The following is a 27,146-nucleotide window of genomic DNA, read 5'->3' as shown; positions in this document are numbered from 1 at the left end:
TTAAGTTATATTTTATCTTTATTATCCATGGTTTTACAACATAGTACTCAATAGTACACCAAACTGTAAAATATTTGGTTCAAACTTGGAGAAAAGTGTCATATTCTTTTACTTGAGTATTTTTTGGGGAAGACTTGCCCCCATCCCAGCTTTCTCCCTCCTGGCTGGGTTATGGGTCCTTGGACCTGGTTTCCTGATCACACAGCTCTTTAACATCCCAACCACATGGCCATTCCTCTTGGGTAAAGCCAGACAGAAAGCACCAAGTTAGGTTTCTATGGAAGTTATCGTAGCTGAGCCTGATCCTGCATTTTACAGTTTTGCATCTAAATAAGGGTGACTGCCACAATTAGATGAATGGCTTATTTTTGCTGGTGAGGTTAAAAGTTGACCAGGGTGGCAGTAGAACTCCCTGCTTCTTGGGGGATAAAAGCCATGGGATCTTCTAAATCCACCTTAACAGAACCTTTGTTTGATTTCTCATCTGGAAAATGCCACATCTCAATACTGCACTGAAATGTCAGCCTAGATTATATGCTCAAGTTCACGACTGGAGATTGATCAGGCCATCTGTGATTTAGAACTAAAAAGTACTATCACTGATCCAAGCTTACAAGTGCAAGTGCTCTGCTTTCTCAATAAACATAGCACATTTCTAAGACTTTTAAAAATTAAGCAGAGCAATTCAGCCCTTTGAGATATACAATATTCTTATTTCCATCAAAATAGAAAACAATCCTCACTTTTCCAACAGTATTTCAAAATGTTTGTCTTTAGTCGAAAAGAGGAAATCAGGTGTCAACTAGATTGGATAGCACAACAGTTGAATAACTCAAATTAATAATTAATTAATGATGGCTAGATTTTGAAGACAGCAGCCAACCTTTGTGTCTGCCCACAAAGATTTAGTGATCACTGTCATGAATTTCACCTTTCCCAACCTTAAGTTGAATCTGGTGCCAAGTCAAGGAGGCCTCCATCGCTTCCTGGAAGTGATGTCATCAAGCAGGGTAAGCAGCCAATCACATTGAAGAATTTTCAAGACATCAAACCAGGAAGTAAAATTATCATCTTATTATGTTACAGAGAGCAAAATAAAGATTGGGATATACACACAGGATTAAGGTAGTAGCTGAAATATTCAGACTTCAACAAACTTCAGATCTGGAATTTGACAAATATAAAATTAGTTTTTCAGGGCCAGGGAGATATGAACAGCACACTGTTAAAAAAGAGTTACAGTCATTCAACAGGGTGCAACTTTTTCCACGGATTTTTACAGCAAGACGGATAACTGAAATTTTTGGAGACTTCAGTAATGCACTGTATGGGGAAGTATAGAATCACTGACAGCACCCTCTGGATATCTACATTTAACTAAGCATGTATGGACTTCAGAAGTTGCTGTCACTTTCAAAGCCGTAATGATGTGGAATGCTCAATTTTGCCATTATTACTGCAGCCAAATCTAGGACAACGGATACTTGGGCAAGATACTGGGTGATATTCTGCATGTATGGATCCACATTCTAAGATAAAAAAGCAAATGTACTCAGTAGGGGAAATAAAAGCAAAAGCTGTTCAAACACGTCTTGGAAACAAAAGGAAGGTTTCCAATGCAAGGCAAATGAGACTGGTTAATTAACTTATCAAAATGTTGGTCAGTTTTGAAGCTTTAAAATATTCAAACGCTAAAAGCTATTACAATATTAAACAGTCTTAATATAAAACGTTCTATACATTGGAAACAGTTTCAAATAACTTGCACCATTAAATGCTTAGTTTGCACATCAATGATCTAATTATTTACAAGACTTCATGTTTCAGTATATACATAGCTAATGTAATAATGAAAAATCTTCCAAATTTAAATATCACTGATTTAAATCAGAAAGGGCAGTAAACATTGGAGTTAATAATAAAGCAGTTTATTTTCAATATTTTAACCTATGAGAGTTGCTGTCACCATATTACTATATTAAAACACAATGAAATTTGAAAACTGATCAATACAATTATTTTAATGTACAAATTTTTAATTACTGGAGGACATAAATCAGCTTCTCAATATCTGCTAGCATTAAAAACAAAAGAAAAATGCAGCCCTTTAGACCACTTTATTCATTTTAGCATTTAAAATATTTGATAGAATGGTTGAAATTCTACATCTTGAACCTTGTCTACACAACACAATGTATGTTTACAGTCCATTGTGCTCACTGTATTAAGAAATTTTTTTTTTACTGAGAACAAAATATATTTTAAAGGAAATAGGGTGTTGTTGTTCTTGGTGGAATTACACGCTCTGAATCTGGAACTGCACGAAATAACTTTGGCTCCCTTGAGTTTACGTTGTTGAAGACCATGATTGATGCAATATTTCCACAACGGTAGCAATAGTTAGGAGCAGACCACACAGTCACCAACTTCTCATCAAACATGAATTTATATCCTTCATGAACTAGCTGATGTGCTCGGCAGATTAGTTTCAGGTTGTTGATATGAACAAACTACAAAACAAAAAGAAAAATGTTTTAAAAGAATGTAGAAAGGAAAGGCCCATGGTTGAACTTTATTATATTTAGTTAAAATACCAAAGTTGAGGAGCAGAGCGCCACTTAGTGGTCCATTACTGAATTAAGGTAAGTTTGATTTATTGTAGACTGAGAGGAGCGCACTGCATTTTCACCAGATTCATGGTGCATATTGCACCAACTCATTTTGAAGGAGGGAGAGAAAAAATAAAAGTTATAGTTGATACACAAAGGCCATCAAGTATAATTTTCAGCTCAGCCAGGACAGTAATAAAGGTTAGTGCGATTAATTCCTGGGGTGCTAAATTTAAGAAAGGGGAGAAAAGGTAAAAGCAGAGGAAAGAAAATAAAAACATTACTGTCCAGTGTTATCCTGAATGGCTCTTTCATGGTGACACACCTGTATCTATTAATACTTAATCTTTTTGTCATGCAACTCAAGACACTTTCTCTGGACAATAGTCATGTGTCCTAATTTCATACAAAATCAAGTCACAAAAACACTTCATAGATTTCAGAAAAAGGATTGTCTTGAACTGTATCAGGCAAGGGGGAAATTGAGGGCATGGCAAAAACTGAGGAGGGCTGCAATAATTTACAGAAGATCATGAAGAAATCTGCAGAATGGGCAAATAATTGGCAACTGAAGCTCAACACAGATAAATGAAGTAATACATTTTGATAGGAAGAATATGGGGATCAATTATTATTTGGAAGGTGCAAGACTAGAAGGGGTAGAGGAACAAAGGGATCTTGGAGTACAAATACATCAAGGTCATTTAAAAAAAGCAAACCAAGCACTAGACTTTATATCTAAAGGATATAATTGTAAAGTAGAGAAGTTAGTCTAAATGTGCATCAACCTTGGTTAGACCACACTTAGATTACTGCTTGCAGTTCTGACCACCATATTATAAAAAGAGTTTGAGGCACTGGAGAGGGTGCAGAGAAGTAGTACAAAGATGATAGCAGAAATGTCTATGCATACATATCAGAAAACATTTTGACAAACTGGGTCTCTTCTTTCTTGAATGACCGAATAGAAGTCTTTAAAATTATGAAAGGTTTTGATAAAGTGGATACGGGGAGAATGTTTCCGCTTCTGGGGAACAGCATAACTAGAGACCATCAATGCAAAATTGTCACCAAGAAATCCAATAGAAACTTCTTTACCCAAAAGGAATGCTAAGAATGTGAACTTACTACCACAGGGAGTGGTTGAAGCAAATAGTACAGATGCATTTAAGGGGAAGCTTGACAAACATATGAGAGAGAAGGAAATAGAAGGTTGTAATGGCAGATTTAGATGAGGAAAGATGGGAAGAAGTGACTGGAGCATAAATGGCAGCACAGACTGGTCATGCTGAATGGCCTGTTTGTGTGTCATATAAACTTCATAAAAAGGTAGAAAGAGAGAGAATGCAAAATATGGAAAAAAAAGTATGCAAATATGAAAATTTGATTTGACCAGAATATTCTAACTTTCAAAAATACTTAGTAAAAGGCCAATAGTTAACACTAACTTTTTTAAAAAATCAGCTTTCCCTCCTACCCCTAAAATACTGAAGTTCTTTGTAAGTCTGTAGTTGACAACTTGCCTCGTTTGTAACCTTTGCTCCAAAAAGCCAGCCTGCTCCTCGAGGACTGATGGCCCAAGTATCTACATCCTCAGGATCTGACCATACGAGGTCACAAAAGGCTCCTTTGTGTGGGATCTCCTGGTTACGCTCAATGGTCCGGATTTGATCTAGAGTTTTGATATCGGGAGAAAGTCCGCCATGCACACACAAGATCTGTTCATCTATCAACTGATATGGAAGAATATAAATTAAATGCCTTTGTAATTAAATGCCCTATAAAAATATTCTGGGCATAAAGTAATGCTGATTTATATATTTAATTATAAAACCTTACAAACTGACAAGATAAAGAAACCCTTCAACCTATCATGCGTGTCAACTAGTCATTAAAGAAATCCAAAACTGGTCCGACTCACCCACAATCTCCCCAGGATCCCATATCTTCCTCTGCTTCAAATATTTAATCAAATTTTCCCTTCCAAAAAAAAGTGCAGTAGCGTAGCCACTTATTGATATAAAATATTTCAAGATCTACCAACCCTTGAAGAAATTTCTCCTAATCTGTCTCCTTGCTCCTAAATTTTAAAATTGGTGGCCGCTCACCGAGTTCACAACTGAAGGAAACAACCTTTTGTCACTCAGTCAATCAAAACTCTTAATAGATTTGAAAACTTATGTTAAGTCTCCTCCTAATTTTTTCTGCTTAAGTGGAAAATCCCAATATTTCTAAGGTCTCTTCCTAATTATAGTTCCCCAACTATAATCATCCTGGTCAATCCACACTGTGCACCCACTATGGATTTAACATCCCATCTATCAAACTACATATAGCATTCCAACAATAGCATAACCAATTATTTTCTTCTACAATTTTTCAAATGATGGCCCAGATTTTGTGGCAATGTTGTCGGAAAAGTCAGCGCTCGGTCATTACAACCGTGAAACTGACAGCAACTTCTGGTGTCCACATATGTGTTGTCAAATGTGAAAATCTAGGAGCTACTGTCAATAATTCTCTGCTCCTCCACAACCTTTTCTGTTTAAGTCCTTGCAGGTGGAAAACAATTAGAAACCATTGGCTTGATGTGAACTTCCATTTTCTACACAATTAGATTGACCGTTAAAAAAGTCACACCTTGTTCTGAGGTCTAACTGGGTTTTTAGTGGCGTGCTGGATCATAATTACTGTTGAATAACATTTCTAGCCCTGAAAACTATTATTTTTGTGGAATTCCAATTTTTTTCATGCTATGTTAAAAATTCCATAAATTAAAATATTTAAAAATGTTTATGATATTTCAGTTCCTACCTTAATCCCATGTGTATGTCCCAATCTTTATTTTGTTTTCTGTAAAGTGAATGGTAATACTTGCTAGTTACTGCCTGGTTTGATGTCTGTGAGAATTCTTCAATGTGACTGGCTCCTTAGTATGTCTGATGAAAATAGTTGTTGGATAGCAGAGATCCCCAATGAAATTAATGTAGGGAAAGGTGAAATCCACACCAAAAAGATCACTATATCTTTGAGGGTAGTTTTCTTCAAGGTCAGCAGTGAGCACCAGCACTTTTCCCACCGACAGCAATAATTGGGCCAATGTACTTTTCTCCTAAACTTGTTTTATCTTCCTGCATTTCCAGAAATTCAGATACGTAATTCTCTTTCTTAGTTTATCCCCATCCTTCAGTGTCTTTCCATTGAGTGTATAATCTCATTCCTGGTTTCCCACCTAAAATACACTAACCTCATTACTTTAGTCACCTGTCTGCCCATCCGACCAGAAGGCTTCTGCTGAAAATATTTGTAAAAGTCTTCCTTGCCATTTGCCAAACTCCCCACTTTTATGTTGCCAAATTCAGATTTTGCTTCCTACATCCAAGTACAATCATGTTAATTTTATATATACATGCACAGAACTAGAATTAGCACTCATCCATGGGGTATACTATTTCCCATCCTATCAACCATGCCTATGCTGCTGCATTTCCTTTTAAAACTATATAATGGGAAGTCTCGAAACTTGGTGGGAATGTGAGCGGCGAGGAGGATGTTAAGAGGTGTCATGGCGATTTAGACAAGTTGAGTGAGTGGGCAAATACATGGCAGATGCATTATAATGTGGATAGGTGAGAAATTATCCACTTTGGTAGGATAAACAGAATGGAAGAGTATTACTTAAATGGTGATAGATTGGGAAATGTTGATTTACAAAGGGACCTGGGTGTCCTTGTACACCAATCACTAAAAGCAAGCATGCAGGTACAGCAAGCAGTTACGGTGACAAATGGTACGTTGGCCTTCATTGCAAGAGGACTTGAGTACAGGAGCAAGGATGTCTTATTGCAGCTGTACAGGGCCTTGGTGAGATCATACCTGGTGTAGTGTGTGCAGTTTTGGTCTCCTTACCCAAGAAAGGATATACTTGCCATAGAGGGAGGGCAGCAAATGTTCACCAGACTGATTCCTGGGATGGCAGGGTTGTCATTTGAGGAGGGATGGGATCGACTAGGCCTGTATTCACTGGAGTTTAGAAGAATGAGAGGGGATCTCATTGAGATGTATAAAATTCTGATGGGGCTGGACAGACTGGATGCAGGAATGGTGTTTGCTCAGGTTGGGGTGGATATGGAATAAGGGGTCAGAATCTCACGATACGGGGTAGGCCATTTAGGACTGAGATGGGGACAAATTCCTTCACTCAGAGATGGCGAACCTGTGGAATTCTCTATCACAGAAGGCTGCGGAGGCCAAGTCACTAAATATATTTAAGGAGGAAATAGATAGATTTCTAGACTCTAAAGGCATCAAGGGGTATGGGGAGAGAGTGGGTGTATGGCATTGAGATAGCGGATCAGCCATGAATGGTGGAGTAGGCTCGAGGGGCCACATGGCCTACGCCTGCTCCTATTTTCTACGTTTCCAGAGCATTGTCAAAAGCAACATGCATTCATGCAACAAAAACAGAAAATGCTGGAAAAACTCAGCAGGTCTGACAGCATCTGTGGAGAGAGAAAAAAAGTTAATGTTTCGAGTCCTTGTGGCCCTTGTTGAAACATTAACTTTGTTTTTTTTTCTCTCTCTCCACAGAGGCTGTCAGACCTGCTGAGTTTTTCCAGCATTTTCTGTTTTTGTTTCAGATTTCCAGCATCTGTAGTATTTTTATACATTTTATACATTTACGCAATGTCTTTAATGTAGAAAAATGTCCCAAGACATTTAAAAGACACAAGGAAAGAAACTGACACTGCAACAAAATTGAAGAGTGTTTGAATTGTCAGATAAGAGGATCTTTAAAAGAGGGGCGTGAAGAGATTTAAAGCAGGAAATCAGAATACGAGCCAGGATCACTAATGGTGCGATTAAGTTGTGGAGCTGGATAATGCACATGGCTAAAAATTTTATTGTTTTTAAAAAAAAAAGGGCAGTCAAGTTGTCTGTGTGTTGGCAGTGATGGGGTGGGGGGGGGCCACTGTGCGCAGAGGGCAGGGGAAAAGAGAATTATGCTCAGGGTGCCCAAGGATAAGCAAACAAATTTGAGGCCCTGAGGGATCAGGAGCCAATGTAGGTCAGTGCAGAAATGAGTGATGTGTCAGCTATGCTCTTCTCTCCTTCCCAGAGTTCATCACAACTGGAAATTCAGATTTTGGCTCCATCAGCCTCAAACTATGCTCGAGCTTTTTTTTTTTTTGCTGTGAAACATGCATTGAAGTCAATAGTACTAATTATGCATTCGAGTGCATAAACTTTATTCGGATTTATTAGTACCATGCTTTGGAAATAGAACAGAACAGATGGTTCATTGGCAAGATAAAGCTTTTTAAAAACAAACTGGACCATTGCATTGCAAATGCACTCTTCTTTTCAACTCAAGGGGGTGACATCATCTCCTCCTTAAAGCAGCCATGCTGACCCCCACCACAGTAAATTCAAAATCCTTATTCCAGTTTAATGTTGTCCAATCCATTTGTCACTAGCCATATGTGGCCAATTGGAAATTCAGGTGCATATCTGATTAAATAAAAAATGATGAGGCCGATTAGCTCAGTTGGAGAATGTGGTTCAGCACAATGCAAACAGCACGGGTTAAGTTCATGTTCTAGCTAAGGTAGAGTTGGCACCTGCCTCCCTGCCATGTCGGAGTGTGGAAAGCAACAGCAAACCATCGCTGATGCAAAATAAAAAAGTGCTGAGAGAAACAGCTGAGGATGAAGCATCAGCAGACAATTAACCAAGCACCTGCCTTCAGGAACAGCACACATAAATGAAACATGTTTCAAGTACATTTACCTGTGTGGAAGATGTTTCCTTTGAAGTCAGTGCGTGACTAAAAGTGTCACATGCCGCGCCTGATTTCTACCTAGCTTGTGGACAACATTGTCCTAGTTCATTATTTTGCAGAATCTAATTTTGCAACTTTAGCCATATATTCCAGCTTGCATGTCCGCAGTACCAACTCTAGCCTAACCTGCATTTTTCCCATTCCCTTTGCTCTGCCATTTGCAGCAGAACGTCCAACCATTTTAATATGCACTTTGGAATTCTCTTCCAAAACTCCTTCACTTTGCTACATCTCTCCTCACCCTAAAAAGCCCAAAAGTTAACACAGTTTCAGCTGCCATGCATGGTACTTCCATGTATCTCTCATGTAAATTTTGAAATGTTATTATTTTGGTTGTGCTCGCTGTTAATGCTGCGCATGCACCGTTGTACTTTTTTTTACTGTGTTGCTATTGTGAGCAACGGAGTAGGCAACAGCCAGGAGCAGAGATGCTCATCAAACAGTTATTAAAGTCTCACCTTCTCCAAGTCAGTGACATGGAGGGGGGGAATGGAGCCAGGGATTGGGATGGGGAGGGAGAGGGAGGGAAGGCTTCCGATTCAACCAGTGATGGCTGCATTTCTCGATTACAACCTCCATATCCCACGTTTGCAGCTCTGGGGTTTCTTCTGGTTGGATCTTATTCAGATCCTGAAGCCATCCACCTTGTTTCTCCCACTCCAGAGCCTCTTCCTCCCCTAACCCGGCCTGATCACTGGGAAGAAGCCCTGGAGCTGCAAATGCAGAGTATGAAGGTTGTAATCCGGAATTGCTGCCATCACCAGGTAGATCATAAGCCTGCCCTCCCTCCCCATCCCAATCGCCAGAAACTGTGGGGAGGCCATGCCCTGACTGCCCACTCGCTGCAGGGCTCAGAAACTGGTTGAACGGCTTCAGGATCTGAAGAAGATCCAATCAGCATTGTGTCGCCTACAAATGACATCACTGCTTTTCTGCACATGGCAGGAGACACTATTATTTCCATGTCTAGATCATGCTGGATAAATCATGATGGAACAAACAGTGGCCTAACAGTGGCTAAAGACTGACTGGCACATTTCATCCATCTGGGCAGGATCTAAAGCAAAAAACTATGATGCACAAAATGGAAATCAGTTTGGTTGTATTACAGTTTTAGACTGACAAAAGTCTATGTTTGCCTATTCTTCCATTATATAAAATACTTATTTCTTTCCTTATGCCAGGTCGGTCAACCTAATTTAAGTAATTTTCTCAAACATATAATACGTTACGCTCTTGGAACAAAGCACAGTGCAGAATTTAGTGTTTCTTTATTTCTAGCTATAACAAATAGAATAGCATCCAAATCTAAACTAACTAAATTTTCCTCAGTTCTGGAATTGAGCAAAAGTCCAGATGATCTGAAAAGTGACTGACTAAGTAATGGATCTTCTTGTGAAATCTCTAATTAATATCAGCATGTCAACTTCGCCTTAAAGTGAAAATAAAGACCAAAGAATTAAAAACCACAGTAGATTTGAATTATAATGATTAATTTTTGCACATTCAACATCTGCTCTGATCATTCACCCTTGAAAATGCATTCATGTTAAAGTGCCCAGTGAGAAGAGAGCTTGTTGAATCTACAGTAGCCAGCTGGTATTCTCCATACACTGGAGGGGACTCTAAGCTTCACTTAAAAGATATCTTCCCCTGAACAAAGGCTGACGATACTATCTCTCTTAACACAAGTTAATCCTATCTACAGAGAATATTGTATGACCAGATCATCAAAGCATCTGAGGTTACTCTTGCCAAACCATGAGTTCAGTTCAGTTTCACTACTGCAAAGCCCCCTAATGTTAACAATTCTTTGGTACGAGGGCTGCTAATCACCAACATCCAATTTTAGTAGAATATACCCCAAGTACTTCAGAATTTTTCAACATTAACATATCTACTTACGGCTGCTACTGTGAGCATGTCGAAGACTTTGGTACAGTACCGCCAAGCATTAGCATTTCCATATTTTGTTTGGCACTCATCTGTTAAAACAAACCGTGTTTAGTTTTGTCTGAACCTTCAAAATACTGGAATTTGACAAAAGTTTTGATCAAGAAATCCTTGTTTCTTTTCCCAGCAGACAAGCTTAGCTTTCACAAGATCTTAAAAAGCCTACTCAACTTAAATGTACTAAGTTACCATAGAACCCGTAGACTTGAGTGATTTGTCTGCTTTCATGGTTTCCTCTGAGAAGTGTGATGCGATCAGGCCATTTCGCCTTCAATGCAAGGAGGTAGGTGAAAGTTTCAAGACTATAATACCCTCTGTCCACAAAGTCACCCTGTTAAAATGGCAAGTTACATTAGTATTACAGGCAGTTTAAAAATACATATGCAAGGGAGTGTGTGGCAAAACTTATAAAAACATTTATGTTTGCATTTCTAATGAGACTGAAAAACAGCAATAGAACTATTCCTGCAATTATTACATACTATACATGAGATTGGCATGCAGCTATTTTGTGTACCTACATAATTTTGAAACAATACACAAATCTAAACTTTAAATAATAAACTTGGTACAATATGTAGTTCTAATGCTCATTTTTGATGGTTCAGATGCACATCTAACAGCTTTTTATTTCATATATAGTACAAAGTAGCTCATTTTCATAATGTGGTCTTACAAAATACTTTTTCTTTAATTCATTCATGGATGTGGGCCTTGCCAGCTAGATCAGCATTATTACCCATCTCTAATTGCCCTTGAAAAGGTGGTGGTGAGCTGCCTTCTTGAACCGCTGCAGTCCTGTGGTGTAGGTACAGCCACAGTGCTGTTAGAAAGGGAGTTCCAGGATCTTGACCCAGTGACAGTGAAGGAACGCCAATATGTTTCCAAGTCAGGATGGACAGTTGTTTGGAGGGGAACTTAGGGGGGTGTTCCCATACGTTTGCAGCCCTTGTCCTCCTAGATGGTAGTGACCATGGGTTTGGAAGGTGCTGCCTAAGGAGCCTTGGTGAGTTCCTGCAGTGCATCTTGTAGGTGGCACACGCTGCTGTCACTGTGTCAAAGTTGGGGAGAGTGAACTTCTGTGGTTGGGGTGCCAGGATGCTTTGTCCTGGGTGATGTCAAGCTTCTTGAGTGTTGTTGGAGCTGCACTCATCCAGGCAAGTGGAGAGTATTCCATCATGCTCCTGATGTGTGCCTTGTTGATGGTGGACAGGCTTTGGGGAGTCAGGAAGTGAGTCAAATGCCACAGGATTCCAAGCCTCTGACCACAGTATTTACATGTTTAGTCCAGTTCAGTTTCTGGTCAACAGGAACCCCCCCTCCCCGGATGCTGATAATGGGGGATTCAGTGTTAGCAATGCCATTAAATGTCAAGGGCTGATGGTTAGATTCTCTTTTGCTGGAAATGGTCATTGCCTGGCACTTGTGTGACGTAAATGTTACTTGCCACTTGTCAGCCCAAGTCTGTTGCCACTTGTCAGCCCAAGTCTGGATATTGTCCAGGTCTTACTGGATGGACTTGCTTCAGCATTTGAGGGGTCATGAATGGTACTGAACATTTTGCAATCATCCGCAAACATCCCCATTTCTGACCTTATGATAGAAGTAAGATCATTGATGAAGTAGCTGAAGATGGTTGGGCCTAGGACACTTACCCTGAGGATCTCCTGCAGTGATGTCCTGGAACTGAGCCGATTGACCTCCCACAACAAAAGCCACCTTCCTTTGTGCTAGTTACGACACCAGCCAATGGAGAGTTTCCCCCCTGGTTCCCATCAGCTCCAGGTTTGCTAGGGTTCTTTGATGCCTCACACGGTCAAATGCTGCCTTGGTGTCAAGAGCAATCACACTCACGTAACTTCTGGAGTTCAGCTATTTTGTCCATGTCTGAACCAAAGCTGTAATGAGGTCAGGGGCTGAGTGACCCTGGTGGAACAGTGAGCAGGTTATAGCTAAGCAAGTGCCACTTGATGGCACTTATGATGACCCTTTCCATGACTTTACTGACATTCGAGAGTAGACTGATGGGACGGTAACTGGCCAGGTTGGATTTGTCCTGCATTGTGTGTACAGGACAGACCTAGGCAATTTTCCTCATTGCCCAGTAGATGCTAGCATTGTAGCAGTACTAGAGCAAGTTGGCTAGGGACACAGCAAATTCCAGAGCAGTCTTCAGTATTTTTGCCAGAGTATTGTCAGGGCTCATAGCCTTTGCAGTAGCTAATTCCATCAGCTGTTTCTTGATGGCACGTGGAATGAACTGAATTGAATTGGCTGAAGATTGGCATCTGTGGTGCTGGGGACCTTCAGAGGAGGCCGAGATAGATCATCCACTCTGCACTTCTGGCTGAAGATTGTTAAGAATGCTTCAGCCTTATCTCTTTCACTGACATGCTGGGCTCCCCCAAATCATGGAGGATGGAGATATTTGTGGAGCTTCCTCCTTCCAGTGAGCTGCTTAATTGTCCATCACCATTCACAATTGGATGTGGCAGGACTGCAGATCTTAAGATCTGAACGGTTGGTTGTGGAATTGCTTAGCTCTGTCTATTGCTTGCTGCTTATACTGTTTGGTGCACAAGCAGTCACATGTTGTAGCTTCACCAGGTTGACACCTCATTTTTAGGTGTTCTTGCACTCTTCATTGGCTGGGTGGTGGTAATGGTAGAGTGGGGGATATGCCAGGCTATGAGGTTACAGATTGTCTTAAGAGTACAATTATGCTGCTGCCGAGGGCTAACAGAGCCGCATGGCCGCCCAGTTTATAGTGGTAGATCTGCTTGAAATCTATCCCATTTAGTACGGTGGTAGCGCCATATAACACAATGGAGGGTGTCCTCAAAGTGAAGACTGGACTTCGTCTCCACAAGGACTGTGTGGTGTACTCCTACCGACACTGTCATGGGCAGATGCATCTGCAGCAGGCAGGTGAGGATGAGGTCAAGAATGTTCTTCCCTCTTGTTAGTTCCCTCACCACCTGCCACAGACCCAGTCTCGCAGCAATGTTCTTTAGGACCAGGACAGCTCGCAGTCTGTGGTGGTGCTACCGGGCCATTCTTAGTGATGGACATTGACATCCCCACCCAGAGAACATTCTGCACCCTTGCCACCCTCAGTGCTTCATAATGGAGAAGTACTGCTTCATCAGCTCAGGTGGGAGGCCCCTGTGGGTGGTAATCTGCAGGAGGTTATCTTGCCCATGTTTGACCTGATGTTACAGGGTCCAGAGTCGCCATTGAGGACTCCCATGGCAAATCCCTCCTGACTGTATACCATTGTGCCACCACCTCTGCCGGGTCTGTCCTGCTGGTGGGACAAGACATACTCAGGGATGGTGATGGTGGTGAATGCGACATTGTCCGTAAGGTATGATTCTACGAGTATGACTACGTCAGACTGCTCTCCCAATTTTGGCACAAGCCCCCAGATGTTGGTAAGGAGGACTTTGCAGGGTTGACAGGGCTGAGTTTGCCGCTGTCACTTCTGGTGCCTAGATGGATACAGGGTGGTCCATCCGGTTTCATTCCTTATCCAATTGGCTTGCTGGGCCATTTCAGAGGGCATTTAAGAGTCAACCACATTGCTGTGGGTCTGGAGTCACATGTAGGCCAGACCAGGTAAGGACGGCAGATTTTTTTCCCCAGAAAAAAGGACATTAGTGAAACAGATGGGTTTTTACAACAGTTGACAATGGTTTCATGGTCATCATTAGACTTACAATTCCAGATTTTTTGTTGAATTCAAATTCCATCATCTACCATGGCGGGGTTCAAACCCCATTCCCAAGCATTATCCCAGATTTCTGGATTACTGATCCAGTGACAATACCACTACACCACCACCTCCCCCATTGAACTTTTGTTCAATTTGAGACATGAATGCAATATCAACTGCCAAGACGAGATAGTCAGTTTTCGAACTTCACAACTGAACTGTTTTTATGAAATAAAATTAATTTTAAACAATTGCTTACCATAAAAATATAATTTGTATCAGGAACTGGACCACCAGTTCTGAACAGCTCACCCAAGTCATAAAACTGTAAAAGAATTTTAAAATTTGTCAATATGAACATTTTGTACATTATGAACATGAAACCTATTTTAAAAAAAAGTTGTACAGGAAATGTTAGATCTGAATATCCCCATTACTTCAACATGCATATCCTGTCCTGCACCCAAATTACTAACTGAACACAAATGTTCATTTTTTAACATGATTGAATTTTGTAGAAATTCTACAAAATTCAGTCTCCAAAGTATCATTAAGCTTTTAAATATGTTTAGAAGGATTAGAGGTTCACAGCAGTAACCCCAATTGCTGCCAAGAATAATTATTTGTCAGAATGTTAGTGCAAAGTACATCAAGAAATATCACTTCGGTGCTGTGGAATAATGAGGATTTATTTGGAGTAATTGCTTTGTTTGGTGGGTCATGTACTAGACTCTGGTTTCCATGCTCAAATCCAGCTGAGACTGATGGGATGAATAGGGTGAAATGGGTGGAGCAAAGCACAAAATTCCCCCCAAATCAACAACACCACTCAGAGACCAGAGGATGGCCATAGGGGGAAAATGTCATACTGATAGTCGGGATGAACTCTTCTGGAATACAGTACCCAAAAACAGAAAACGTTCCATTCCCAAGCACCTTGATGAACACAAAATATCACACACAGGTTTATAAAAATCACTTGTTATACAAAAAAAAGAGAGAACGCAACTGAAAGAAATTCACACAAATTTGCACCAACCATTAGACATCAATGTGACAAAGAATCCACTTGCAGTTTTAAATTAAGGAACTAATGCAAGCGAGGCAGCAGTTAAAGGGAGAGATTTTCAATTGATTTAAAAGGCAGATTCAAGAGGATACCTAAAGCATAAGCAGTTATACCTTTCTGAAATCAGTAATAGTCAGCCTGGACTAGCTGTCCTTCAAAAGTACAAAATCAATGGAAAATGAAAATAAACTCACCTGTCCATGTATATCCCCACAGACTGTAACCGGTGTAGACACTGGCTGAACATTAGACTCTTCCAAAAGCAAGTCACATACATAGTCACACAGTCGCTAAAATATAAAATAAATTTTGATCAATAAAATTAAAACCACTAAATTTGTAACAAAAGTCCAATAATGCAGACTCCTGAAAACAGATCAGTCATCATTCAATTTATTATGGGCTTAAAAGGACACTTTGCTGGACTCATTCACAAAGTCAATTCCTAAAGTCTATCTCCACCAAGGGGTCTCCTTGTAAATAAAAATTAAAGCCAGTACACATTTTCTTCAGAATAGCACAACTCTTCATTCTGATTTGCCATGTGTTACCATCTGTTTATTAAATAACATTTCTTAATTTAGTAAAGGATCCACAACAGGGCTGGTTAATGAACTGTGGTTTCACATTGTCCCCCAACCTCCTGTACAAGGAATCACCAATGCTCATTTAGAAAATGAGGTGACATTTTTAAGTAACTACATTTTCTCACTCTCCACAATCCTCTGCTGGTACCACAGACATGGCATTAACTGACTTGGAGTGTCTTCTCTAGTTTCCATATCTATACCTGCAAGTCCCCGCCAACAACCACCACATTATAGCATGCAAATATACAGAATGCAATATAAACACAAATAACAGTTGAATGGAAATGAAGTGTTTTTTAAAAAAAAATAAACACTCTTCCAAATTTCATTGTCTTAATACAGTGCTCCCTTTTATAGGAAAGCCTTCAAAAAGGTAGACATTGTGTGTACAAGGATAAAAACAAAAAACTGCGGATGCTGGAAATCCAAAACAAAAACAGAATTACCTGGAAAAACTCAGCAGGTCTGGCAGCATCGGCGGAGAAGAAAAGAGTTGACGTTTCGAGTCCTCATGACCCTTCAAGAGACCTCCTTTCTGTTGAAGGGTCATGAGGACTCGAAACGTTAACTCTTTTCTTCTCCGCCGATGCTGCCAGACCTGCTGAGTTTTTCCAGGTAATTCTGTTTTTGTATTGTGTGTACAAGCTTTGGAATCTTTCTTTGTCTTTTTGTTTTTTTTTATCTGTCCTCGTTCCAAGGGTTAGTAACACTGTGAACAACTTTTCTCCACTGATTTCTATTCTCCACTGCCCATCTCATAGACATACCAATCCATGTTCTGATATTATGCATCCATGTCATCTTGGGTCGTCTTTGTGCACATTTTCCAGGTGTTTTGCCTTGGAATCAACATCTCAAAATGAACAAATGATTCAATAATTGCCTTATCATTAATCTTCCCCCATCCACTAAATTAAATCCTTTGGTTTTCTAACATTAATAATTTCACTCAAGTGGAATAGATGGTAATCTGGCCTTTTTCTTTCAAAAGGGAAAAAAAGCTACAAGCCCAAGAACACCCCTGAAACTCTTAAGAATGGCAAGCGAGCATGAAAGTTCCAGATGTCAGTGAGGCATCACCTGGCATGCCATTCGGCTATACAGAACAGAAGGATCCCAGATTCTATTCCTTGTCTGTCTTAAATTGCTGAGCTCAGCTAGGAAAGTAAGAAAGATAACTGCATTTTTTTTCAGTGCCAAGTAAAGTTTGGCTCCTTCAGGTTTGTAATTACTGTTCTGTAACTCCTTCTGGAAGTCATTCACTGTAATGTCTGGTGAGGAGGCATCTGGCATGATTGTTCAAAACAATTTACAAGACTGCTGAAACTCACAGCATCCATTCTCAACAATCACTACTTTCAGGGCAAGGCAAGAAAAAAAGCAAACAATGAAAAGTAACTTTTCAATATGTGCATGTATCAAATAAGTGTTCAACGTATTCACTGAATTTATGGACTCAACAATTTGCACAGCTGCGTACAGTTTTAAATGATGTCATGTATGCCCAAATAGGTGATGTTGCCCTGGGAAACACCCCAGGTCCAGCTCTCATTAATATCTTCGTAGCTATCAACGAGAAACACATCTTTGATGGGATTATTCCTAACCTCCTACCCCTTGCATATTTCCAAAATGTAGATATGTTTTCTATATTTGAATCTGCAGCTGCATGTAAGAATTTCCTTATACTCAATATCCTGTGCTGAAATTCACCTTTGAAAAGGAGCAAACAAACTCTCTTTCCTGGGCATGTTAGTTGAGAAAGGGTTCTCTACTACTGTCTACCGCAAGCCCACCTTCACTAGTCAATATTTGCATTGGGATTCCTACAGTACAAGATTGGTCTTAACAGCAACTTCGTAAATAGGGCCATTTGTCACCATGCAAACTTGATACTGAAATAGAGCGCAACAAAGACAGCCTACGGGAAAATTGCAACTTGATCGGATCACTGCTTGCTGTATATCTCACAAACCCATGAATGGGCTTAAGGCTGCCACTTTTGGTTCTGAAAAGTACCCAGTCTACCTCGGAAAGGCAGGGTGTGTCAAAGATGTGAGCAACAGGTGAAGCTGGTTGCTTCATGCTGCGACTATGCAGTGTCAACATGAGTGTATTCTCCACTAACATGATGCTATCAAGTTAAAAAGACGCCCTGCCTACCACACGAATGAATAACATGGTGGACGAATTTCAGTGCCAGCATGATGCAAGGTATGTAGGTCGCACATCCCAATGACAGGCGGCAGATCATATCAAACAGCACATCCCTTTGGCTGCTTGCAACTTGCTAAGTCCTGACCGTAGCCAAGCAGCCTGTGCTTGCAAAACTTAATGTAGTGTCCAACATTAGATGCGATTCCACGACTGGACAACCTTTCTAAACAAACCTGACTGTGCTAACAACTAATTTCAGATTATCCGTTGGGCTCATAGTGTGGCTCAATTGTGTGCGCTAGCAGGTACATATATTCACACAAAAAAAGGCCCTGCCCTTTCAAACTGAAAGAACACATCCACGCATTGTGCCTTTTATAAAGACAAAGTTCGGGAAATACTCAGCAGATTTGGCAGCATCTGCGCAGAGAGAAACAAAATTAACGTTTCAAGTCGAATATGACTCTTCTTCAGAGCATAATCACAATTAAGATTTGCAAATACCCAGATTCTAATTTCAAACACATCCTAACAGGACTAATACCAACATGCCAATAACCAGCAATATAGTTTGTGAAAAGTCAGTTCAGCCTAGATACTATTTTGTAGCTGTATATCACCTGAAAATTAAAGATGCCACTTTAAACGGCTGAATGCATTCAATGCTAGTATGCACTTATTTCACTTGGGAAGCTCCATAAAGTGTTCTATACCCATTTATTTTAGAATTACTACAGTGCACAAGTTAATATAATAAAGACAAAAAAGACCAGTACTAATAAGTAGATTTTACGTCGCATTGTCAGGAAGAGCAGGTCACAGTGAAACATGTCAAACCACATATGTATGTGACCAAAGCTAGACAGTGACCTCAGTGTGGCTTAATCAAGGGCTTATTTGGAGGAAGATTAGTATTTCTCATTTTATATTTAATTTTCATGTAATACATCCAGGCACCCTATTTACCTTGTGACTCTGGTCACAGGTATAGAAGACATAGCAGATGAAATCCAATGCAGAGCGTGAGGTGATATTGATAGAAAGAATGAAAAGACAATACAAGCTTAATGGTACAGTTTTAAAAGGGGTGCAAGAGGGTTGTTTGGGCACAAATATTTGAAGGCCACATGGCAGGTTAACAAAGCAGCATTAGCGATCCTGGACTATAAAATAGAAGCACAGAGCACAAAAGTTACAAGGTTATGCTAAATCTATATAAAGTGCTAGTTTGGTCCCAACTGGGAGTAGATGGGCTGGTTAACAAAGCAGCATATAGGATCCTGGGCTTTAAAATAAAGACATGGAGCACAAAAGTCAGGAGATTACGTTAATCCTATATAAAGTACAAGTTTGGTTCCAAACAGGAATATTTTGTTTAATTCCAGGAAGAACAAGACGACTTGGGAAAAACAAGAGATTTACTAGAACGGTTGAGGTGAGGGATTACTGTCATGCAAATAGACTGGAAAAGCTGAGGTTGTTCTCCTTAAAGAAAAAGCTAAGGAGAAGTCTGATTAAGGCGTTTAAAATTATGTGCGTTCTAGACAGGATAAATAAAGAGAAACTGTTTCCAATAGCTGAAGTATCAACAATCAGGGGGCACAGATATAAGCCAGAGGACATGAGGAAAAATTTAAAAAAAAACACAGCAGCTGGTTAGGATTTAGAAATCAGTGCCTGATAAGATGCAGGAAAGAGATTCAGCAATAACTACCAAAGGGAATTGGATAAACACATGGAGAAAAAAAACTATAGGGAGAGGGGGAAGAGTGGTGTAGTGGGGGTAATTGGATTCCTCTTTGAAAATGTCAGCACAAACTCAATATGTCAAATGGCTTCCTTCTGTGCTGTACTACTCTATAATTGCATGATTTGCCACAAAATGCATTTGGCTAAGTGCATTTCTGAACGATAAATAAAAACTGTAATAAACAGCATTACTGGTCATTTGATCTCAATAGTACTTTCACTGTACAACAGATGTACTTCAACCTTTGTGCATTTGTTGGGAAAAGGCAAGAGAAAACAAAGATTGTGCACAAGTTGTTTTTTTCATTATTGACAGTCTCGTCTCCTTAGTTACTGAATGGTGATTAGTTAAGTAAAAAACACCCACCAAGCACATATGCTTGTATTATATGAGTGTAAACAAGATATTTTTCACTAAAATTAATACATGTGGTTAAACAATGTTGCCGTAACCATGTTCACAGTTAATCAGCAACTTCTACTGAACAATACTGGGTTACATGCCAAGAAATATTCATTACAGTCATTATCTGGAACATCACCAACACATCTCATAGGTATTAATCATCTACAGTTCCTGACTCAGGGATGTGTCAAGTTCCCTTCAAAAGGGGACACATCCAGTTTATAGGAGGGCAAGATGCTAGTTAACTGTTATAGCCGAATACAGGCTGCTCGCAGGAATTTCCAGATTTTTCTAAATAGGCCTCAATTTCTTTCAGGAGATTGCACCGCAGGGGAGTTGATGATTTTGCCTCCGTTTGCACTGCGTTGAGGTGCCTGTCCAATTCCCTTCTGAAAACCATGACTGAATTTGCCTCCGCCAAACCCAGGCAGTGCACAGATCCTAACCAGTCGCTGCTTAAAAAGGTTTTTCCCCCTCAAGGAACCTTAGGCTCTTTTGCCATTCACCTTATAGCAGTGTCCTCTGGTTCTCAACCTGTCAAAAAGAACAGTTTCTCCCTATTTAAACGGTGTAGACTCCTTATTATTTTGAGCCCCTTTTTATCACCCTTCTTTCTTCTGAAAAGAACAACCCCAGCTTCTCCAAACTATCCACATAAATTAAGTCCCTCGCTCCTGGAATCAAGCTCCTGAGTACTTTTCTGGATTCTCACTAAAGCTTTCACATCGTTCCTAAAGTGTGGTGCCCAGAATTGGACACGATACTCCAGTTGAGACAGAACCAAAACCAGTGTTTTACAAAGGTTCAACGTAACCTCCCTGCTTTTATACTCTATCCCTCTATTCATAAAGCCTAGGATCATGTATGCCTCATTCAGTACTTTCTCAACCTGCCCTGCCGCATTCAAAGTTGATACACATATACCCACAAAGGCCCTCTGTTCTACATCCACTTTTGTACCCTTAATTTTATAGGGTTTGACTTGTTTCTTATACTAAAATGTATCACTTCATATTAGAACATATCACTTCATATTTCTCCGCATTTAATTTCATCTGCCGTATGTCCACCTGTTCCACCAACAAGTCAAAAATAAAAATACCCAGAAAAACTCAGGTCTGGCAGCATCTGCGGAGAGGGACACAGTTAACGTTTCGAGTCCGTATGACTCTTCAACAGAACTAAGTAAAAATAGAAAAGAGGTGAAATATAAGCTGGTTTAAGGGGAGGGTGGGACAAGTAGAGCTGGATAGAGGGCCAGTGATAGGTGGAGATAGCCAAAAAACGTCATAGACAAAAGGACAAAGAGGCGTTGAAGGTGGTGATATTATCTAAGGAATGTGCTAATTAAGGGTAGAAAGCAGGATGAGCAAGGTACAGATAGCCCTAGTGGGGGTGGGGTGAAGGAATCGAAAAAGGCTAAAAGGTAGAGATAAAACAATGGATGGAAATACATTTAAAAATAATGGAAATAGGTGGGAAAAGAAAAATCTATATAAATTATTGGAAAAAAGGGGGTGGGGGTGGAAATCGAAAAGGGGGTGGAGATGGAGGAGAGAGTTCATGATCTAAAATTGTTGAACTCAATATTCAGTCCGGAAGGCTGTAAAGTGCCTAATCGGAAGACGAGGTGCTGTTCCTCCAGTTTGTGTTGAGCTTCACTGGAACAATGCAGCAGTCCAAGGATGGACATATGGGCATGAGAGCAGGGTGGAGTGTTGAACTGGCAAGCAACAGGGAGTTCTGGGTAATGCTTGCAGACAGACCGAAGGTGTTCTGCAAAGCGGTCACCCAGTCTGCGTTTGGTCTCTCCAATGTAGAGGAAACTGCATTGGGAGCAACAAATGCAGTCAACTAAATTGAGGGAAGTGCAAGTGAAATGCTGCTTCACTTGAAAGGAGTGTTTGGGCCCTTGGACGGTGAGGAGGGGGGAAGTAAAGGGGCAGGTATTGCATCTTCTGCGGTTACATGGGAAGGTGCCGTGGGAGGGGGTTGAGGTGTAGGGGGTGATGGAGGAGTAGATCAGGATGTCCTGGAGGGAACAATCCCTGCGGAATGCCGCCGGGGGGGTGAAGGGAAGATGTGTTTGGTGGTGGCCTCATGCTGGAGTTGGCAGAAATGGCGGAAGATGAATGCGGAGGCTGGTGGGGTGATGTGAGGACAAGGGGGACCCTATCATCTTTCTGGGAGGGACAGGAAGGTGTGAAGGCGGATGCGCAGGAGATGGGCCAGACAGTGTTGAGGGCCTGTCAACGACCGTGGGTGGAAAACCTCAGTTAAGGAAGAAAGAAGACATGTCAGAGGAACTGTTTTTGAAAGTGGCATCATCAGAACAGATGCAATGGAGGCGAAGGAACTGAGAGAATGGGATGGAGTCCTTACAGGAAGTGGGGTGTGAGGAGTTGTAGTCGAGGCAGCTGTGGGGGTCGGTAGGCTTGTAATGGATATTGGTGGACAGTCTATCACCAGAAATTGAGACAGAGAGGTCAAGGAAGGGAAGGGAAGTGTCAGAGATGGACCATGTAAAAATGATGGAGGGGTGGAAATTGGAAGCAAAATTAATAAACTTTTCCAGGTCCAGACGAGAGCATGAAGCAGCACCTAAGTAATCATCGATGTACCAGAAAAAGAGTTGTGGGAGGGGGCCAGAGTAGGACTGGAACAAGGAATGTTCCAAATACCCCATAGAGAGACAGGCATAGCTGGGGCCCATGCAGGTACCCATAGCCACACCTTTTATTTGGAGGAAGTGAGAGGAGTTTAAGGAGAAATTGTTCAGCGGGAGAACAAGTTCAGCCAGATGGAGGAGAGTAGTGGTGGATGGAGATTGTTCCGGCCTCTGTTCGAGGAAGAAGCGGAGAGCCATCAGACCATCCCGGTGGGGGATGGAGGTGTAGAGGGATTGGACGTCCATGGTGAAGAGGAGGCGGTTGGGGCCAGGGAACTGGAAATTGTTGATATGATGTAGGGCATCAGAGGAATCACGGATGTAGGTGGGAAGGGACTAGACATGGGGAGAGAGAGAATGGAGTTAAGATAGCAAGAAATGAGTTCCATGGGGCAGGAACAAGCTGACATGATCGGTCTGCCGGGACAGTCCTGTTTGTGGATTTTGGGTAAGAGGTAGAAGCGGGCCGTCCGAGGTTGGGAGACTATCAAGTTAGAAGCTGTGGAAGGAAGATCTCCAGAGGAGATGAGGTCAGTAACTGGCCTGGAAACAATGGCTTGATGTTCAGTGGTGGGGTCATGGTCCAGGGGGAGGTAGGAGGAAGTGTCTGTGAGTTGACGCTCAGCCTCTACGAGGTAGAGGTCAGTGCGCCAGACAACAACAGCACCACCCTTGTCAGCAGCTTTGATGACAATGTCAGGGTTGGACCTGAGAGAACGGAGTGCAGCAAGTTCAGAGAGAGCCAGGTTAAAGAGGATGAGAGGAGCAGAGAAATTGAGATGACTAATGTCACACTGACATTTCTCAATAAAAAGATCAAGAGAAGGTAAGAATCCAGAGGGAGGGGTCCAGGTGGAGGGAGAATATTGAAGATGGGTAAAAGGATCCGTTGAACGGGGAGAGAACTCCTGCCCAAAGAAGTGAGCACAGAGACGCAGGTGGTGGAAGAAGAGTTCAGCATCGTGCCGAGCTCGAAATTCATTGAGACGATGGCGTAAGGGTATGAAACTAAGTCCTTTGCTGAGCATTGAACGTTCAGCATCGGAGAGGGGAAGGTCAGGGGGTATGGTGAATACACGGCCGGGGCTGGGATTGGAAGACGGGATGGGGACAGAGGGACAGGCAGGGGTGGAGGGTCCTGGGTGGGTGTTGGTGTCAATGAGTTGTTGGAGCTTGCATTCCTTTACACCTGAAAGAAAGAGACAAAGTTTCTTGTTGAGGTGTCGGATGAGACGAAGAATAAAATGAAACTGGGGGCACGTGCAGCTTAGAAAAAGGGTGCGGTGGCGCTGCTGGAGGGAGAGATCAAGTGTGTTCATATGACAGCGCATGGCACTGAGTGTGGATCTCAGAATGCGAAGAGAACAGCAGTCCGAGGAGCGTTGTATGTCCCAGTGATACCTGTAATCCTGGGTGGGTTTGAAACAGAAGGGATGGAACTTCAGTTGAAATCCATGTGGGGTAAGTCGGAGACGGAGACAATCACTGAGGAAGGAAATATGGCTATGAAAGTGGGTCTTAGTAAACACCTTGTCAAACACCAAGAGACAAATGGAAAGCAATGAAGGTGAACAAGACAAAAGAGAGATACGGAAATCCTGTCGGAGAGAAGAGCAATACTTCAAGGCAAGATTCCTTGAAGAGAAGTGGCAGTCAATTAAACACTAAGATAAAAGCAAAAAACTGCGGATGCTGGAAATCCAAAACAAAAATAAAAATACCTGGAAAAACTCAGCAGGTCTGGCAGCATCTGCGGAAAGGAACACAGTTAATGTTTCGAGCCTGTATGACTCTTCAACAGAACTAAGTAAAAATAGAAGAGGTGAAATATAAGCTGGTTTAAGGGGAGGGGGGGGAGACAAGTAGAGCTGGATAGAGGGCCAGTGATAGGTGGAGATAGCCAAAAGATATCATAGACAAAAGGACAAAGAGGTGTTGAAGGTGGTGATGTGGAATGTGCTAATTAAGGGTAGAAAACAAGCAAGGACAAGCAAGGTACAGATAGCCCTAGAGGGGGTGGGGTGGGGTGAAATAGGCTAAAAGGTAGAGGTAAAACAATAGATGGAAATACATTTAAAAATAATGGAAATAAGTGGGAAAATAAAAATCTATATAACTTATTGGAAAAAAGGGGGGAATCTGAAAGAGGGTGGGGATGGAGGAGAGAGTTCATGATCTAAAATTGTTGAACTCAATATTCAGTCCGGAAGGCTGTAAAGTGCCTAGTCGGAAGATGAGGTGCTGTTCCTCCAGTTTGTGTAGAGCTTCACTGGAACAATGCAGCAGGCCAAGGATGGCCAAGCAGGCCACCAACAAGTCTATGTCCTCCTGAAGTCTATAACTCTCCACCTCACAGTTCACAATACTTCTAAATTTGTATCATCTGAAAGTTTTGACATTGTGCCCTGTACATATTTGCTAATGACTCCTCCTCCATTTCGGAAGATTAAACCAATCTACAGGCCACACTGAATTCTTATGGGCTCCTTTGCTCAGGAATTGAACCCCCACACTCACCAAGCACCGCCCTCACTATTGGTCAGCTCGGTGGTAAAGTTGAAAGTTCAAGGATTTCAGATTCCCTTAGCAAAGCCAAGCGGAAAGAAATCAGAGGAAAGGGAACACAAAGCTTTTGCAGTGCAGTCCCACTAATGTAAGTATAGTGAGGAAGAGGTGCTGCATCTGTCAGTCATTAAGATGTTGGAGATAAAAAAGTACTGCATGGGGAAAAAGGAGCTGAAAGTAAGTGGCTTGGATCAGTGTTGCCCTTCAGATCAGATTCTGGTGCAACTGTCATTTGATATCTTTCTCGGGTCCCAACAGTTTTGAGATCCTTTTCACTTTTGGTATAACTGTATGCATTTCCCAGAAGCAAGAGGCACACTCCCTTACACAATGGGTCATTAATACATATTACAAAAGCAGTGGTACTAGCACCAATCCCTGAGGGGCCCCACCATATAACTTCCTCCAGTCCAAGTAACAATCATTCACCATTGCTCTGTTTTGTGTCGCTCAGCAAACTTTGTATCCATGATACCACTGTCACTTTTGTTCCATGGGTTTCAACTTTGTTGGCAAGTCTATTATGTGGTACTTTATCAAACCCCTTTTGGAAGTCCAGGTACACCATGACAACTCCATTACCCTCATCAAGACACTTTATTACCTCATCAAAAAACTCAATCCAGCTATAAACATGGCATAATACTTACCAGTCCTCCATTTCTCTAGTCCTCTGGTATCACCTCTGTATCTGAGCAGGATTAGAAGATTATGGCCATTGCCTCAACAATTTCTACGCTTACTTCTCTCTGTAGCTTCAGATGCATCCCATATAGTCCTGGTGACTTATCAACTTCACGTAAAACTAGCCTAATAACTATCAATTTTTAACCCATCTCGTCTCAACTGCCTCCTCTTTCACTTAAACCATATAACCAATACCTACTCGAGTTTTAAAAAAAACTGCAGAACGGCTGAGTATTTTTGAAGAGCTCAAGCTTTTCAGCCCCGTTATCAGCAACAGAACATTAACAATGTAGCCTCCCTTTTATATGCAATGAAATCAATTGATCTCGAACTAACCAAAAGTTAGTAGCTTGGACGTGGATTGGAATTAATTACGGGATTAAATAGTCAGTCTCAAAATGACATGACAGAACCTCGCAAGTAAACGAACCACTGAAAACCGCCTACCTTCCAGCTTTACGAAGTGATCTATTCCTTCCGCGACCAGTGGGCAACGGGGAAAGTTAACTGCAGCGTTGATGAAACGAGCCACATTATAATTTAATGTTTATTTATACCTACATCCCACTTGGAGTGGACACCTCCCAAGGGGGCGGTAGGGCCAGCACTTGTGATGTTTTTATTCTAGTGGCATAACAGTGTCAGTGGAACGGGGCTGAAAATAGCCCTGGGCGCGGGGGGGGGGGGGGGGGGGGGGGTGTCCACTTCTCCCCCATTATACGTATGTCAAAACCCAAAAAGTAGACAAGTGCCACAATACTTAAGGCACAGGACGAAAGGCCCCAAAATATGACGATACAGCCTAAACCGGTAGTCCTGACAGTTCCCGTTGCGTCGCTACAAATGTGCCCTCCGACCAAGACATCAAACAGATGTGGCAAAACCGGCGGAAGGGATTACGTTGAGGAAGAAAAGAATGAGGAAACGGGTTAGGACGTTACCTTCAGGTCATTTTCCGGGAGGTATTTACACTGCCGAGCTATCTCCACATACTTATCCAGGTCCAGCGGCGCCATTTTGGGACACGGACTGAGCGGGCCCCGGGCCAATGACGCGTTTCCGGTGCTAAAGTGCCAGCCGCCGGCTGAAGGAACCGGCCTTTAGCCCTCGATCTCGTCGTCCACGCACACCCCACC

General features: G+C 41.6%; 1 protein-coding gene across 1 annotated transcript; it reads right to left on the bottom strand.

The window, feature by feature from the left end:
• On the bottom strand, positions 1-27,129 carry ppp6c (protein phosphatase 6, catalytic subunit). Its single transcript, XM_041193109.1, has 7 exons — positions 26,952-27,129; positions 15,383-15,478; positions 14,379-14,444; positions 10,594-10,735; positions 10,357-10,436; positions 4,133-4,342; positions 1-2,510 (listed from the first exon to the last, which is right to left on the bottom strand). Exons 1-7 carry the CDS (start codon positions 27,024-27,026, stop codon positions 2,262-2,264), a joined length of 918 nt encoding a protein of 305 aa, XP_041049043.1. The 5' UTR covers positions 27,027-27,129; the 3' UTR covers positions 1-2,261.
• Between the last annotated feature and the right edge of the window lie 17 nt (positions 27,130-27,146).

This window comes from Carcharodon carcharias, chromosome 8 (genome assembly GCF_017639515.1).
Source record: "Carcharodon carcharias isolate sCarCar2 chromosome 8, sCarCar2.pri, whole genome shotgun sequence".
Taxonomy (NCBI): domain Eukaryota; kingdom Metazoa; phylum Chordata; class Chondrichthyes; order Lamniformes; family Lamnidae; genus Carcharodon; species Carcharodon carcharias.
Note: the sequence above shows the minus strand (reverse complement) of the source record. Positions and strands in the feature narration are given on the sequence as shown.